Raw genomic sequence first — 15,863 nt, 5'->3', positions numbered from 1 at the left:
AAAGCAAAACCACATGCAAGTTTGACTTATTCTACTTTTTAAATGATTCAAATAGTTTTTAAGACATTCAAATTGTGGATAAATTTTCCTATATGGCTTTTTTTGATGAGTGAAACATATTTCAAATATTGCAAAACTCTAACTAACTAACTGAAACAATATTGCAGGTCTTGTAATGCAAATTTAGCACTCAACCTACTAAAATATGTCATATCTTTGCTGTAATGCAATGAACTTTGCACTGAGGTGAGTCTTATTCAGGTGGAAGTTCTCATATCACAATGTTAATTTATTCAACAGCAGTTATCAGTTAGTTATCTATCACATTAATCACACAGAGCATGTTAAAAAGAAAAATTTGATTCGACTGCAGGGACTACTGTGAAAACGGGGGAATTCTGGCCCACTCTCCTTTACAACGTTGCTTGAGGTTAGCAGGGATTCGTGTATGCACAGCTCTCCACATCATTTCAATCAGGTGGAGGTCCAGACTTTGACTGGGTCATTGCAACAGCTTGATTCTGTTTTTTCATAGCTATTCTGATAAAGATTTGCTGTCTTGCATCTGCAACCTACCTCCACCTCAACTCCAACTTTCATGCTATGTCTGGTATAACAAAAGGACCTTTTGTGTTTTATCCCCACTCTGTTCTGTGCATCGGTTTGCTGCTGCTCTCTACTGTGATTTGTATGCAGACAAGCTCAAGGATAATATTTCAGTAAAAGCACTAATCACATGCTCACTACAGTAATGCAATAGTTAGTATTCTGACAGTGTACAAAAGATATGTTGTTTTATTAATTTTTCTAGCTCCGACAGCTCAGAATGGTTTCTGGCATTTTCTGTCCTGTAGTAATTGTTGTTCAAGATTATTGGATTTCAAGTCCACTATGAACACCTGTGTTTTACTTGTGGGCAGACAATGTAGACATACCAGCACACAAGTATAAATACAAACAACAACATTGTCCAATACTGTAGGGATTGAACCCTGTACTGTAAATTACACTTTATGGTTTACACTTAAGCATGTGGAGAGGTGGGGAGGCCCCCCCCAACAGGGCCAGACTGCCAAATATTACCTCCTGCAGAGGGAAATAGCAGTCTTCTTTTGAATATAGTCATCCTCATTTAGCAGATTGTTTGTCTTTCAGTTTGTTTTCTTTTTAAACGTGAAGTCGTATCAGCATCGGCTTAAAAACTAAACTACTGGACATCACTGGTGATTAAATCCGGAAAATACAATTGGGTTCATTCTCTGTAAGAGATGCTTCATGTAGACGTTTAGGGTTAGAGAGGAATAGGAAGTTCAGGCTGGATTTCACATTGTCCGAAGGATCTTGTTGTGTCCTTATTAGAAGTCATGTTTTTATTATAACAGCCTTTCTAAACTGATGTTGCATCACGAAGCAGTGATGGCTGTGTCTGTTTTTGGGTTGTTAATTTGACAGACAGACTCGTTGTCATTCAGTGTACAGCAAGCGTACAAGGAACAAAATTTCACTGCAGTTGGTTCAGCACAGGGTGAAAGTATAAACACCTATGCTAAATATATAAAAATATATAGAATCCAAAATTACCATATAAAATGCAATGCTTAAAGCAACCGGTGAAATTAACATATAGAAACATGGTATCAAATTAGATTTCAGCACTTCCGATGACCTCGGGAAAAACGCAAGTGTATAACCTGGTGGTCCTGCACCGAGTGCTGCAGAGCCTCTTTCCAGCAGGGAGAGCAGTCCATGGTGGGGGTGTTAGAGGTCCCTGATGAGGGTGTTTTGGCTTGAGATCATGGCATGATTGATCCAAAAAAGGTGAACATAAATATGCAAGTAAAAAGTATTTTGTTTACTGACATCATCACCAAATACTACTGGAGCAAATACAATAATCCCAACTTCACACAACAGCAGCAGCAGACAGTCCCTGCCTGTATTCACACACCTGAAGGCAGAGTGTGTTTTTGTTGAACTTGACACTGCACAAACACGTAGGCTGCACCCACACACACACACACACGCACAAACACACACACACGAGCAAACACAACCCCATCTAAACATGCTCTCCTTCGTCTCTCCATCCCACTGTGCCTGCACACAAGGAGAGATTCAGTAGCCCGGTTGCCGTGGAAACCAGGCCGAGTGTACCAGCCGCTCCACTGTTGGTTGATTGTGGCTCTCATCTACTCGTGTGTGTGTGTGTGTGTGTGTGTGTGTGTGTGTGTGAAAGAACGAGTGTGCACTTGCGTAGGTGTGTGTGAGAATGTAAAGCCTATACAGGGCTCTGCTTTCAGTTGTTCGGCTAATAAGGGCTATATGTATGAAAAACCTATATAACGCATCTTTATGCTTCTTTTTCTGGAATAAACACCTTAAAAAAATATCTTAACATAGTTTAAAAAATTGTGTGCATGTGTGGAAACACTCCATACACTTAACAGTTGAGTTGCTAAATCACTTTTTACATTATGTGCAACATTTTGGCAGCTCAACATCAACCCTGACAACTCTGATGAGTGGATCTGATGTGCAGTAGTGTAAGGCATGGGAGCATATTTATATCATGAAGCATGAAATCATCCTTACTATATAGGTAATGCGCTCGTTATACAGCGTGGGTGATATGAGCCCTGTCTACCTGTAGTCCACCGTCACAAATTTAATGAAGAACAAGGCAGTGGGAAGGGGGGTATGTGCAGGCAAGGGATGTGGCTAACCTTTAGAAACCACAGGGGAGTTGAGCTCCCTGTGTTCACCACACGGCAGTGAGATTTTTTTTTTTTCTGAAGAAACACCAGTACTGAACAGGTAAATGTCATTCAGCTCGCGGCGCATCATTCCCTCTCTCAAATGAAGAGGTCAGGTGGAAAAGGGGGGCTCATTTAGCTGCGGCGCAGCATGTCTTTGAGAAATGTCACAGCCAGACAAGGACTGCTGCGTGGGTCATGAGCGTGTGATACCCAAACCAACTCCTTCAACCCCCCGAGGAGAAGAAATGTTCACAGCTCAAGAAGAAAGGCTTCTTCAGTCATTCCGAGCAGGAACATTAACATCTGCAGCTGGACAAGTTTAAAGCTATAACTTGTTCACTACATGCATTGATTGACAGAGAAATCTATGTATACACACATCAACAGGCCGGGAGGGGTCAGATCAGAGGGCATTGGTGTGGCATGAGTAAGACTTGGGGATTGGGATTCACAGTCGGACCTGGAGGAATCTGTGCAGATGTTGCTCAGCTCAAACTAGTTGAGAATAATGCTGTGATGCACAGCTGCATCCACAGGGGTTTTAGTAAGATATTATCATATCATGAATGTTTATTTATATAGTGTGTGTGCTGCCTGTGACATGCACAGGTAAAGAGAGAAAGAACTGCAAACATAAAAATGTAACCTACTCTTAACTCTGCAATAAAACACTTATTGGTTCCACACTTATTCTAGCTGCCATAACAATTTTTTTATATTAAATATTATGTTTGTTTATTAGACCTGTCTACAACCATTACACTTAAATTCATATGTATGGGATAAAAACTATATTTTTTTACTTTGAAGAGAATGAAATATAAGTAATACAGAGAAAAATATACAGTGAGAATGTTTAGAATCCAAAACTGTTTCTTGTTTCTGATTTTCAGAAACAAACAGATTATGATGCAGTAATCCTGAATACTTCTGATAATTGGGCAATTTATGTTTCAGAAAAACATGTTTTCAGTGCTCACCTTTCAAATTCAAATTCAAATTTTATTTGTCACACACACAACCATACGCAGTATGACATGAGGTGAAATGCTAATAGCTGTGCAATGCCCGACCATTAAATGACAGTAGGTTTACAGTAAAATATACAAATTTACAGGTTACTACAAAATTTACAGATTTTAACTTAGAAATTTACAGTAAATTTCGTTAAATGCATCAATGATGTATTCAATATAAATATATCAATCAATCTGTATCAATATAAATATGTTGTAAGTGATGATGATTTTCCAGATAAATGTTACTTATCTGGAAAATTCACATATTCAAATAGTTTGTTTTATGTGACTAAAACAAAATGTGACCAAAAATGTGGTTTTGGTTGTTTGTTTGTTTTTTTTTAATAAAAATGACATTGTATGGTAGTTGTGAAAAACTATAATACTAAATGAATGAGAGGTTAAATAGAATATCTAACTACATGAGGATCATGTTGTTGATGTTTTCAGTTACTTGTGGATGCGGTGGATAAATTTATGTGCAATAAAGTCACCCATAGATATTGTTATTATACACATGTTAAAGTGGATGAGGATTACTGTTGCCAATGTAAATGTATCTAAACAACATTTTTTTGCAGGCTTTAACACAGCTTTGCAGTCATTCTCTGGCACTGGAAGAGTCAGATTAGGATTAATTACAAGGGCTAACAATTTCCATGGAAATTCTTATGAGCTTTGGACAGACTTAATACAAAGTATTTTTTCTTTTTTTAGTATATGTGATAAACTAACAGTACCACTAACTCATTTTATCTTCTTATTTTTCATTCTTTGCCCTGTTGTGTTTTACACTTTTATTTCATATTGTACTACAGATATATGTTAGCTATTTTTTTGTTACAATGTGTTCACTGTGTTGTGTTTTGTATTGATTTACACATTTAAATAATCTCTTGTAACATTTCAATTTGCATATGTTAAAAAAAGGGAATAAAAACTTTAATAAATTCAATAAACCACGAGTTTTCATTAGCAACTCTTGAAATGCAAAGGCAATAAAAGTTCTCACTTGATTCCATTAAACTTGTAATTCTTCATTAAACAAGATGAGGCCAAGTCTGGCGCCCTCATTAAATCTGAGGGAAGGATTAGGTGTGAAATGTTACCTGTCGGACAAAGCTGTTTGAGGTGGTGTCAGATGAGGTGCTTCCATCTGAGCGCTTAAATCGGCTCTTCCTCTTGGCGTACTTTCCCTGAAGGTTTTGAGAAAAGAGAAAAAAAAACAGAAAAGGTTTAATTATGTTCGTTTACGATAATTATCTCGACATATTTCTCGAAAAACCTTGTTTCCGAGGAGCATGGCAGCCATTAACATTTGGTGCAGCGTTTGTAAAAGCTTCTGAATATGATCAGGCGGTTAGATGGAGCCAGAGATAAAGCAGCCCAAGTCCCAGACCGTAGAGGAAGTCGAGCAGAGAAAATGTGTCCAGCGTGTTCGTGAACTGCCTTCATTACATGTCATTTTTCATGTTGTGATGCAAACTGGGACCTTGTAATCTGATTGGTAGACCCCTGGCAAACGGCCTGTCCGGGTTGTGCAGAGGCCACACATTGCATTATGAGCCCACCCTGCCCACATTGTCATGGGAACGCAATGCCGACTAATCGCATTTGTCTGCAATCAGAAGGATGGCGTTGTTGTTCTTTCAGCATGAAAAGCGAACTGCTGATAAGGAAATAAACATAGTCGATTAATATACAGAAAAGACATGCTACCACATAGAGAGCACATTAATACACACCTCAGGTAATCATCCTCCTGTTGCTGCATGCTCACAGGGGGTATAGCTCAGTGGTAGAGCATTTGACTGCAGATCAAGAGGTCTCTGGTTCAAATCCGGATGCCCCCTAGTTTTCAGCATGTTTAAGCAGGAACAGCTGTGGCATTTCCCATTAAAGGACTGCACGGGTGTGTATTTTATTTTGTTTACACAGATCATCTGCATCTGATGTGATTCCTGAGAAAAACACACTAAATGTCTATTTGATTCTTTTTCTCTTTTTTTCACATTAGTTTACAAAACAAACCCAACAGGAAACTAGCTCGAGACAGCCACTCCAAAACACTCACTCTAGTTTCTAGTGAAAACTATCCTCTGTTAATGTTAACTATCACACAGCAGAATAAACTATCTCTCTCAGGATTGCTTTCCCCATAATGCCCATAATCCCGAGTGTATGAACACACTGTACAATACAATAAAAGCATAAAAGAGGTATTGGTTGTCTCAAACAGCCTGAGGGAACTGGCATGGAGTTTCTATGAAATGAGTAACATGGGCTAATTTTAGCTTAAAACTTATCAGTAAAATTAAAAAAGGATGAAAAAAAATTTGAGTTTTCCTTTTTTGCCCTTTATTTGGATCCACAAAAGTATAAAGCAATAAAAGCTGATATGGATTCCAATCGTATTTTGCTAGTGACTAAGATACAATTGGCTAATCTGTCCATGTTAGCAGGTAGCTGATTTGGACCAATACAAAGCCAGTTTCACCAGTGAAGATGTTTGTTTATTTTTATACACATATTTGACCAATTAAAATGAAAGAATTTTGTAAATAAAAACTAAAATGTGATCATCATAAATATTTCCAGTGTTGCTCATGACATGAAAAGATATGACTTATGATTAAAAAAGACATAAAAATTCAAAAGAGGTGTGAGTTTTCTTAAAAGGATACACAAAAGGTCAGTAATCAGCATGAAACCCTAACATATTCTCTTCAGTGACACTCTAATAAACCATCTGTTTGCTTTATGGTTCCCATGAGAAACAACTGCATTTACCTGCTACTGTTTCCAATCAGCCCCCCAGATCCTGTACACAAACATGCTCACCATTGTAAACACTGAACAACTACCTCAAAACTTCCCAAATGTCAGTATATATTGGCTAATCTTGAATTGGCAGGTGGGATCCAGAGACAGATTAACTACAAGCCAACAGTGAGTGTCCTCGACTCAGTATTTTGCTATCACTGTCACATTATGTTCAACGGGGCAAACCGAGGCCCTTGGATGAATGATGCTGTCACGCCTGCTTTTAAACAAACATGACCTGTTACACCAGCGCCAACTGGTGCGAACATAAAAGCACGCTGCGGCCGAGAGGTTTCCAGTGTTAACAAATAAAAGGGAACACATCTGTTACATGTTCTTCTCCAAAAAATCCAGCTCAGGAATCCATTTCAATCAATCTTAAGCCTCCAGCAGCGCAAAAAATTATCTACAGAGCCTTCTGTTGTATGCTTGATTTAGTATTTTTGATGGGATAGGATGAATACACCACAGGATGTTCCACAGAAAAAAAGACAACCTCTGATGAACCCACAACAATTACTGTGATTGATTGATTGATTGATTGGTAATTTATTTCAACATGTGAACAATATACAAGTACATTTAGAAAAGAAATGAGAGAAAAAAATATACTATACAAATTACATACAAAAAAACATTCTGATTAATTTACATGTTGAAAGGGAGTGGGAAGAAGTATACACTTATTTAATCCCACCCCTGTCCCATAAATTATCAGTGAATATTTAGTCAGCTTCCTTACTGATATAATTTGTAATAAAAATAGTGAACAGATTTCTGATATACTATATACTATAATATCACATCATGAATTTTTTGTTTGTTTGTTTTTAAATAGAGACATTCACTTAATTTAAATATTTTCCTTTTCTTTATAGATCGAGAAGATCATATTTTTATAACTCTTTTTGAACAGTTTTATGTTTGGACATTGCTTTAATTCCATATTCAGTTTGTTCCATAGTTTCACTCCTTGAACAGAAACACAAAAGCCTTTTCTTGTAGTACGTACCTTCATTGTTTTGAAGTTACAAAAACCCCTTAAATTATAACTTCCTTCTTTCAAAAAAAACATACTCTGAATATTACCTGGCAGTTCTTTATTTTTTGCTTTGAATAGAATTTGCGCTGTTTGGAATTTCACTATATCGTCAATTTTCAATATTTCAGACTGCAAAAATAGTGAGTTTGTATGTTCCCTATAACCTGCATTGTGGATGATTCGAATTGCTTTCTTTTGAAGAGTAAAAAGTGAATGTAATGTGGTTTTATAGTTATTGCCCCAGACCTCTGCACAATAGCTTAAGTATGGTGTTTCAATGTTCGGCTAACATGGGTAGTGGGTTTTTAATATTGAAATGAAATATGAAGTGTTGATACAAGATATTGTCAATGATGTGGATGGGCAGCTGTACTTTGTGCTGCTCAGATTTAAAAATAGAGGATGACATCACTGCTGGCAAATCTGTCCACCTACACTGACTGAAAGAATCCAAGAATCATGACTTCTCTGAAGATGTGCTGTGTGCGTTCATGAAAATATTTTGTCACGCAAAAATATCAAACAGATGTTGGTTTGTATTCGGATATTTAACTTAGAAGAATATTCACAATCACAATGTCAGTCCACATCAGTAAAAGGCATACAGGATGTGCTATTCGGGGTGCTTCACTCTGCCTACAGTTGCTGTTTTCTGTAAGCCGCTTTGCAACCCACGTTCACATCAGCTCATCCTTTTCACGGTTTATCTGACTTTGTCGGTATTTTCATTAATGCCCCCTCTGTTCCATGCATGGGTCTTGCTCCTGCTCTGTTACATCTCTGCAGCCTACAGTTTCTGTGCATCAGCTGATAACATTTAATCTTGGTGCTGCTCACATCCCCCTTTTGCTTGGATGTTAGTCTTAGAGCGTCCAACTGGCAAATCCCACATAGTGAAAACACAAAGTTAATTTCTGGCACAACACACCTACTTCCAAGGTGCATGGAGAAGGCTCATCGCCTAAAGACGCTGAAGCGCCAGCAATAATTGTATGATGAGGAACAACTTTAATACCTTACCATGTCAGGTTGCGGCCCTCATCAGGGTCATAAAGAACTATATTGCAGACAGCATTTCAAACATATGGATCCAGTATAAATAACCGCCAATCCACTCAAATGTATAATGTGTAATTTAATTAATCCTATTGATTTTGTGTGAGTTATCATCTAACATTGAGAGGTGATTGTGTTTTGATATCCAGGCAGTAGTAAGATAATTTGGTTGGATAGTCTCAGTTTCACATCTTTCTTATAACAGCAGCCGCGTACTCACTGAAACAAGCTAAACACTCTTCGTTTTCCTAGCGATACAAGACAAAATCCATGGTTCTTGACCTGTGTGCAAATATACTGTCATGTTTACCTGTTTTTCTTGGTAATGTTCTGTCCTTTGAGTCACATTTTGCTGCTACAACACACACAAAAAAAAGTCCAACAATGGCTGAACTTTTTTTAATGTTTCACCTGAAGTGTTGACCCTTTTTTAAAATAAAGGTTTTATAGAATCTCTTCTAATGTTTTGTATCATTGGGGTGATCGTGGCTCAAGAGTGGGGAGTTTGCCTTGTAATCGGAAGGTTGCCAGTTCAAGCCCCGGCTTGGACAGTCTCTGTGGTTGTGTCCTTGGGCAAGACACTTCACCCGTTGCCTACTGGTGGTGGTCAGAGGGCCCGGTGGCGCCAGTGTCTGGCAGCCTCGCCTCTGTCAGTGCGCCCCAGGGCGGCTGTGGCTACAATGTAGCTGCCATCACCAGTGTGTGAATGGGTGGATGACTGGATATATAAAGCACTATATAAATACAGGCCATTTACCATTGGTTGTATGGTAATCTGCCTTTCAATAGGACCAGACTGGTAAGATTTTAGGGAGGACTCAGGTCCAGCTTCTTTTTTTTAAATAATAAAATATCTGTGTTGTTTGATGAGTGGACATGCCACAAATCAATTTCTCATTGGGGACAATAAAGTTGAAATTGAACCCAAAAGTAGCCTCACAGCCCGATCCCACTGTTTGCTATGCTGGAGAAGCTCCTGTGCCACTAAATTTGTCAGCAATTAAGCTGGTAAATTTTATCACATCTCACAGCGTGTGTGATATCAGGTGCATACATGCATTAGCATGCATGTTTGCATGATTGGAGCCATGATGGAGCTGATTTCTGTCACCAAAGAGCAGAGAAATGCCAAAGGAAGTGGGATGGGAAGCTTCCTGCTGGTAAACATCCTCCCAGATTAAGTGTATAATTAAGGAGGGTGCTGTTTATGAAAGCAGGAAGGCAGGGAGTATAAGGGGTGGAGGGTGGCACACTGAAAGGTATCACAAACATATTTCATTCTTTTAACCAGAACCTCCTATACAATATTGTGCTCAGAGAGCCCAACTAATCTGCAATGTGACAGCGGTCAGCAGACACAATCTTTAATCTAAGCTGCCCTCAGGCTCCGAAACTGGATAATTTCTCGGCACACAGTTCATTTCTTCTTCCGTGTTAAAGAACTGGCTGGTGAGAGAACTCTGGCCATTTCCTGCAGGATATTAGAAATGTGTCTTTTTTTCTTCTTCTTCTCTCTCTACAGCAGAAACACAAGTGCATATAACAGCGTAGCCCACTGCAGGTCAACATGAACTTTACATCGAATCTGCCTGGCACAAGGGCCGTGCCCATCTGCTTCTCACCACAGCCTCTCAGCAGATAAAGATCTGATTTCTAAAAACAGACATCTCACATGAGGTGAGAAGGCGAGAGCAGGATGGGCATAGTGGCACATTCAAAGTGGATGGAGAGCTGAGGGGGAGAAGTGGGAGTAAAGAGGAGAGAGCGGGACTTGGCAGGGTTTGAAGCGCTGGTTGTCTGTGATGGTGAGGTGTTCTGTTTTTTTCCCCTTCTCCAGAGAGATAATGACTGAGCCCAGCGTGGGTGTGTTTGTTCTAGATATTCTCATCTTTTTTTTTTCTTTTTTTTGTCATCCATTTATGTCTAAACATGCCCACAACGTCATGTCACTTCCTAAGCCACTCTGTATTTGTGGCTGTAAAACAGGTGACATCATGGGGAGATAAAAGCTATCAATGAGTTATTATTATTTTATTTTATGTTTGTTTGTTTATTTGTTGGTATTTTGGGAGGAGGGGTTACAAAATGGGAAAAATGTCAACAACATAAACCAACTCCACCTATGAAAAACTCAAGTCGCTCTTTCATTTATGGAAATTATTAAATCCCCCCCGCAAAAAAGAAGAAGCTGGTCAATTCAACATGTTACTCGATAATTAGACATCAATTAAACAAAGGCGTGGTTTTCCTGGGAACCCTCTGGTCAGACGGCATATAAACAAGCGTCACATCACAGTTACATAGCACAGACTTATTAACGCCAGAAAAAATTAAACACAGAACAAGGATGTAGCTATAAATCAAAAAACTAGAATATTTCATCCATTTCACTTCTTCTTAAAATCATTAATTTGACTAAATTCATCCGTGCAACGTACACGAGCGTCTCGGCACCCCGAAGGCAAATTTATCGACTTAATTGGAGAACAACCTGTTAATCTTCAGAAGTGCAGCAGCTTTAATGGTCACCAGCATCATATAGAGTATGAATTCAAAATAGTAGACGTGGGATTTTTAACATAATACTCCCATAATATTTAAGCTTTACCCTCTTCCCGTGTCTTGGTCTTACCTGTGTGTGTGGGTGATGGTCGAACATGTCCATTTGGATCTCCTGGGTTGAGGTCGAAGGCGTCCTGGACATACTACTTTTCTGTACCATTTGATTTAACTTTTTAAAAATCTATTTTCAGTTTCTAGTTTCGTGTGTTTACGATGGTGTCGATCGACTCATCTTTTTATTTTTTTTTCTTCGGAGAGAATGAAGCCGCTGATGCGTCTAAGCTGGTTGATAATATAATGGCAACAGCTGCCTCCTTCCAGCCTATAGCGTTACACACTGTCGCACCAGGCTTTTACACAAGAGTCAAGTTATGGGTGTGACGCACGGGTACATCCGGTTATCCTGCTTTCAAAACAAAATTCTTTGAATAGGAAAGAAGCATCACTACAAGTTTTGTTATTTTTACCTGTTTGAAAGTTTTCGATGTTTATTCCGCATAGCACATGTTCAAAACTACGTTTGTTATGTATAAGAAGGTAAAGGTTGTAGAATATTAGAGAGAAATAAATTTGGCAGTGGTGGGGAGACAGAACTCCCTTTTCACAGTAAGAGACCTCTGGCAGAACCTGCTTTTGCAAAGAGCCTGAACACACAGCAGAGCAACTAAGGGATGCTTTGGGGACATCTGATCCAGCACGACCTATGAACTTTGACCCCTGTGGTCCTTATGCGCTTTCAGGGTTAGCAAAATGCTCAAATGCATCGGTAATGCAAAGTGTTACTCTGCAGTAGGACAATAGGCCCAAACATACAACCAGTCATAAGCCGTGTCGGCGTAGTGTGTTACTTGGGCTTTTTCTTTTTAAAAGTATGTAATTAACATGTAATATGTCACATTTTTGGAATAATAACCCCAACGCTGGCCATAAGGAATTACACTCAGCTGAAAAAAGAACAATGAGATGAACTGTTCCCTGAGAGTTGAAACAACCTGCCTATCAACATCAAGGTTAAGTACAATATGTTTTTTTTTTCACTGTTTGCACTGTGTAAACAATGCAAAACACTTGTGCTAAAACTAATACATGGTACCAGTTTTGTTAAATTTATATTTGTGAAAGATGTAACAGTAGAAACTAATGGCTACAAAATCAGTCGACCTAGCGCAGGCAGGCTTTTATTTTGAAGGCAGGATCTTCTAACTACTCTCGGGTTTCTGTGTTTCTCTTTCTGTCTTGACGTCGATTCTTTTCCTTGTGTGCGCTCAACTCAACAGACTCCAGCTGGAAGCCGAGATCCACGCCCCACTGAACAGACCCCACCCTCATTTATCGATTGATGGAGAGAAGCGAGACGCAGCGATGGATGCTGTGGGTGTGGATAGGCTGTCAAGCTGAGCCACTGGTCCCCGCACCGGGATCCAGGAATCAAAGGTCCTGCGGGGCTGTAATGGGGGGTGAGAATAGTTCAATTTGACAGCTAGTTTGTTGAAGCAGCAGGGAGTCTCAATGCCTTACGTCTCTATGATTTGAAGAAGAGGAGAATGATGTTGATGTGGCCTTGGGTAAAATAAATAAATAAAATAAAATAAATAAACTTTGAGCTATAATGCTGACCCAGAAGCAGGTAAGACTGTCTGATTTGCTAGGAGGGCCCAAATTTAGCGTTACCTAGCTAAATACAGAAATATTTTTTAAAAAACGAATCACTATCATCTCACAGTTTTAATGTATCTAGTAAAAAAGTTATAAATGATTAAAGCTTTCAAAATCATCAAACTAAACATAATTTTGGTCTCTTGGAGTTGGAACAACAACAGAAAAGACAAACGAGTGGACAGCTAAATGCAAATCATCACTTGTGGGCAGATGCATAGGCAAACCATCCCATGAGTACACATCCAGTAAACAATACATTTTATCTTTGTTGTCCTCTAACTTAAAAACATCCATGCCTTAACCAGCTCTTCAGCTAGCTATTTCCCGATTTGTCATTTGATGCTGAGCAGGTAGCATGCACCTGTTTTATTAAGGCGCATTGTTTTAGACCGAAAGTGAAAGCAAAGTTTTTGCCACCTTTCAATTGCTCAGATTTGACTTTTTGATGGCGTTATTTAGCCTAAGGCCCCGATATTAAATGTATCTGTTGGACAGACATTAGATGGAAGCCAGTAACAGAAGCATGACACATGAGTAGAGGGGAAACTTTTGCAGTCTCATGATTTGATTTAACTGCGTTTACTGTAATAAGTGCAGGCTCCACAGTAGAGACTCAGTGTAACAGTACAACTTTAATTACTTAAATCTTTTATTTATTTCATTAATTTGCATCCTGTTCTGCCTTTGCTTTTGATGACAGATTAAATTGTCTTTGACATGCAGGACAGTACAGATCTTGTTGCTGTTCCGCTGTTCAAACTATTTTTTAAACCCTCTTTGCTGAAGGGTTTGGTTGGTTTGTCTTTCTCTTTAAAATGCTGCGAAAGTGTTCTGCTGAACTCGACTCAGGCATCAGGTCACAGTTCTTAGTTTCTTCTTTTTTAGAAATTCTTTTTTTGGCAATGTGCTCTGGATGCTGGAATATTCCTCCTCTGCTACTCTCTTGTCCGCTAGTATTTTTGATATATTAAAAAACAAAAAACAAAAAAAACAACGTTATTGTACAGTACTCCCACCTCAGTAATAAAGAATTATTAGCATGCATTTACTGAGGAAATCATGGACATAATCACACCAAATATGCCACCAAACAAGGACTACAAAGAAAACCACAGACACCTCTATACATCAATACAGAGACCATGAAAAGAGCCCTCAGCTTCTGGTTTCTGGGGGTTCACATCACTGAGCACCTTTCCTGGGATGATGACACCTTTATTTATTAAAAAAGTCAAAGAGAGCCAACTCCCCCCTATAATGGCTTGCCAAATTTTACAGACTGCGCTCACAAGCTGCATGACAGCCTGGTAAGGTAGCAGCACCAAAGCTGACAAAAAGCCACTCCAGTGTGTTTTGAAAACAGCACAAAACATTGTTGCCAGCCATCTCTGGAACAGCTCTGCATCACTCACTGCTTGAAGAGTGCTGAGCAACTTCACAAAGACACATGCTGGACACCATTTGTTCAAGTTCCTTGCAGCAGGCGGGTGCTTTAGTGCTATAAAAGCATCCACAAACAGATTGAAACTCAAATTCTTCACAACAGCTGCAACACCACTGAACTGTACTTCATGTACAGTCCTGATGTGCAATATTCTTATGTTCAATTTTACCGGTGTATGACAAAAACTGTGCACCAGAAGCTACTTAGCCATGGACACCCATGCCATGAAGCACTTGGTGCACAGTTTTTCTGCTGATGTTAAAGACAAAGGACATTTAGAACTCTGTCAGCAGATGGTTGGCCACTTTTGCACACTAGTTAGGGACCCACTAACTTTATTTGATCTCCCACTTTGTGTCTGAGTTGCTTTGGCTCCTACAAATATCCACTTTGCTTTGCTTTAATTGAAAGATTAAGTGGTGTGGTCCAACACTTCTGTTCCTATACATTATGTGACGTTGCTTCCACACTGACAATAAAGGTCTTGTATACTGAATCTGACCAAAAAATATTTATACTATTCAAGATCTTTAGAAAAGTTTAATCTCAAAATGTTTTTTTCATGCTGTCTGATGCATCTGTTTTTCAGCTTTTTTAGCTGTTCGCTGAAGCTCATCATGCAGTTTTAACTCACATCTATTGATGCAAACTTCCACATTTCTGTGATACTTCATGGAGATTGTAAAGTCAAAGAGCGTCCCCTAAAAAAAGGACCCGAAACACCTTAAAAGGCTGTAAAAAGTCAAGTGCAAGTGCAAGTCTCTGAGGGTCCATTTGGTATTTGATTCCTGCATATTATTCAGTGTGGCATTTTCAGATGTTTATACGGCCAACTGTTATAGCGAATTATTCCCACCTCAAGTGCATGGCTGAAATCGAAATGAGCAGCCGGTTCCCAAAATTATCGTTAGGTTTGGGTGTTGATGAGTTTTAGATGACGACAGTCACGGAAGTGTAATAAACACTGAGTTCACAGAGTGTAACGTGCGGTGGAGATGAAGCCAGCCGCGGAGGTGTGCAGGTGGATAGCGAATGAGCAACAGCTTCTGACTTTCCAAAAAGTACTCATTTATTTACAATATCAAAAATAAGTGCTACCTCTACCACACATTACTGAAGAGCACACTAGTCCGCGTACACACGGGAGCATCCATTACAGGAGGAGTGCGAAGAAGAACAAAAAGGGGGTGACACCAGTCGTGAGACAGGAGGCGCCGCCATGTGGTGATACACTGCATTACGATAGCAACTGTTACAAGAGCATTGATGATATCCGTGTAAATCTGAATAAACAAAGGGATGATTCATCCACCTCCTCCTCTTGTATCAACCAGTCATAAAGGAAAATGAACCCCACACCTGCAGCAGTCTTTGATAAAGCCCTTCTGGGGGGAAATCAGTGTGACGTCCTGATTCAGTGTTGATGCCCACTCACAAGATCGTCCTCTGCGGCTGCAGGTCATACTTCCGCTGAGCTCAGTTTTGCATAGGAGGAAGGAGCA

General features: G+C 39.3%; 1 protein-coding gene and 1 non-coding gene across 4 annotated transcripts in view; one reads left to right on the top strand and one right to left on the bottom strand.

Annotated features, from left to right (window-relative positions):
- The window catches only part of cacnb1 (calcium channel, voltage-dependent, beta 1 subunit), a 39,818-nt gene extending 28,189 nt beyond the window's left edge, over window positions 1–11,629 (bottom strand). For all 3 annotated transcript variants that reach the window (XM_085271884.1, XM_085271885.1, XM_085271887.1), the window contains exons 1-2: window positions 11,329–11,629; window positions 4,885–4,971 (exon numbers count right to left, since the gene is read on the bottom strand). In XM_085271884.1, coding sequence (XP_085128010.1) covers window positions 4,885–4,971; window positions 11,329–11,418 — 177 coding nt within the window. In that variant the 5' untranslated portion in view covers window positions 11,419–11,629. The remainder of the gene's footprint in view (window positions 1–4,884; window positions 4,972–11,328) is intronic.
- On the top strand, window positions 5,557–5,628 carry trnac-gca (transfer RNA cysteine (anticodon GCA)). The gene has a single exon. It is a non-coding gene; the product is annotated as a tRNA-Cys (tRNA).
- Window positions 11,630–15,863: the final 4,234 nt, after the last annotated feature.

Source organism: Mchenga conophoros, linkage group LG4 (assembly GCF_057382185.1).
Source record: "Mchenga conophoros isolate Kocher_MC1m ecotype Shallow Benthic linkage group LG4, M_conophoros_male_GT1.1, whole genome shotgun sequence".
NCBI lineage: Eukaryota > Metazoa > Chordata > Actinopteri > Cichliformes > Cichlidae > Mchenga > Mchenga conophoros.
The sequence above is the reverse complement of the archived record's forward strand: the minus strand, read 5'-3'. Positions and strand labels throughout refer to the sequence as shown.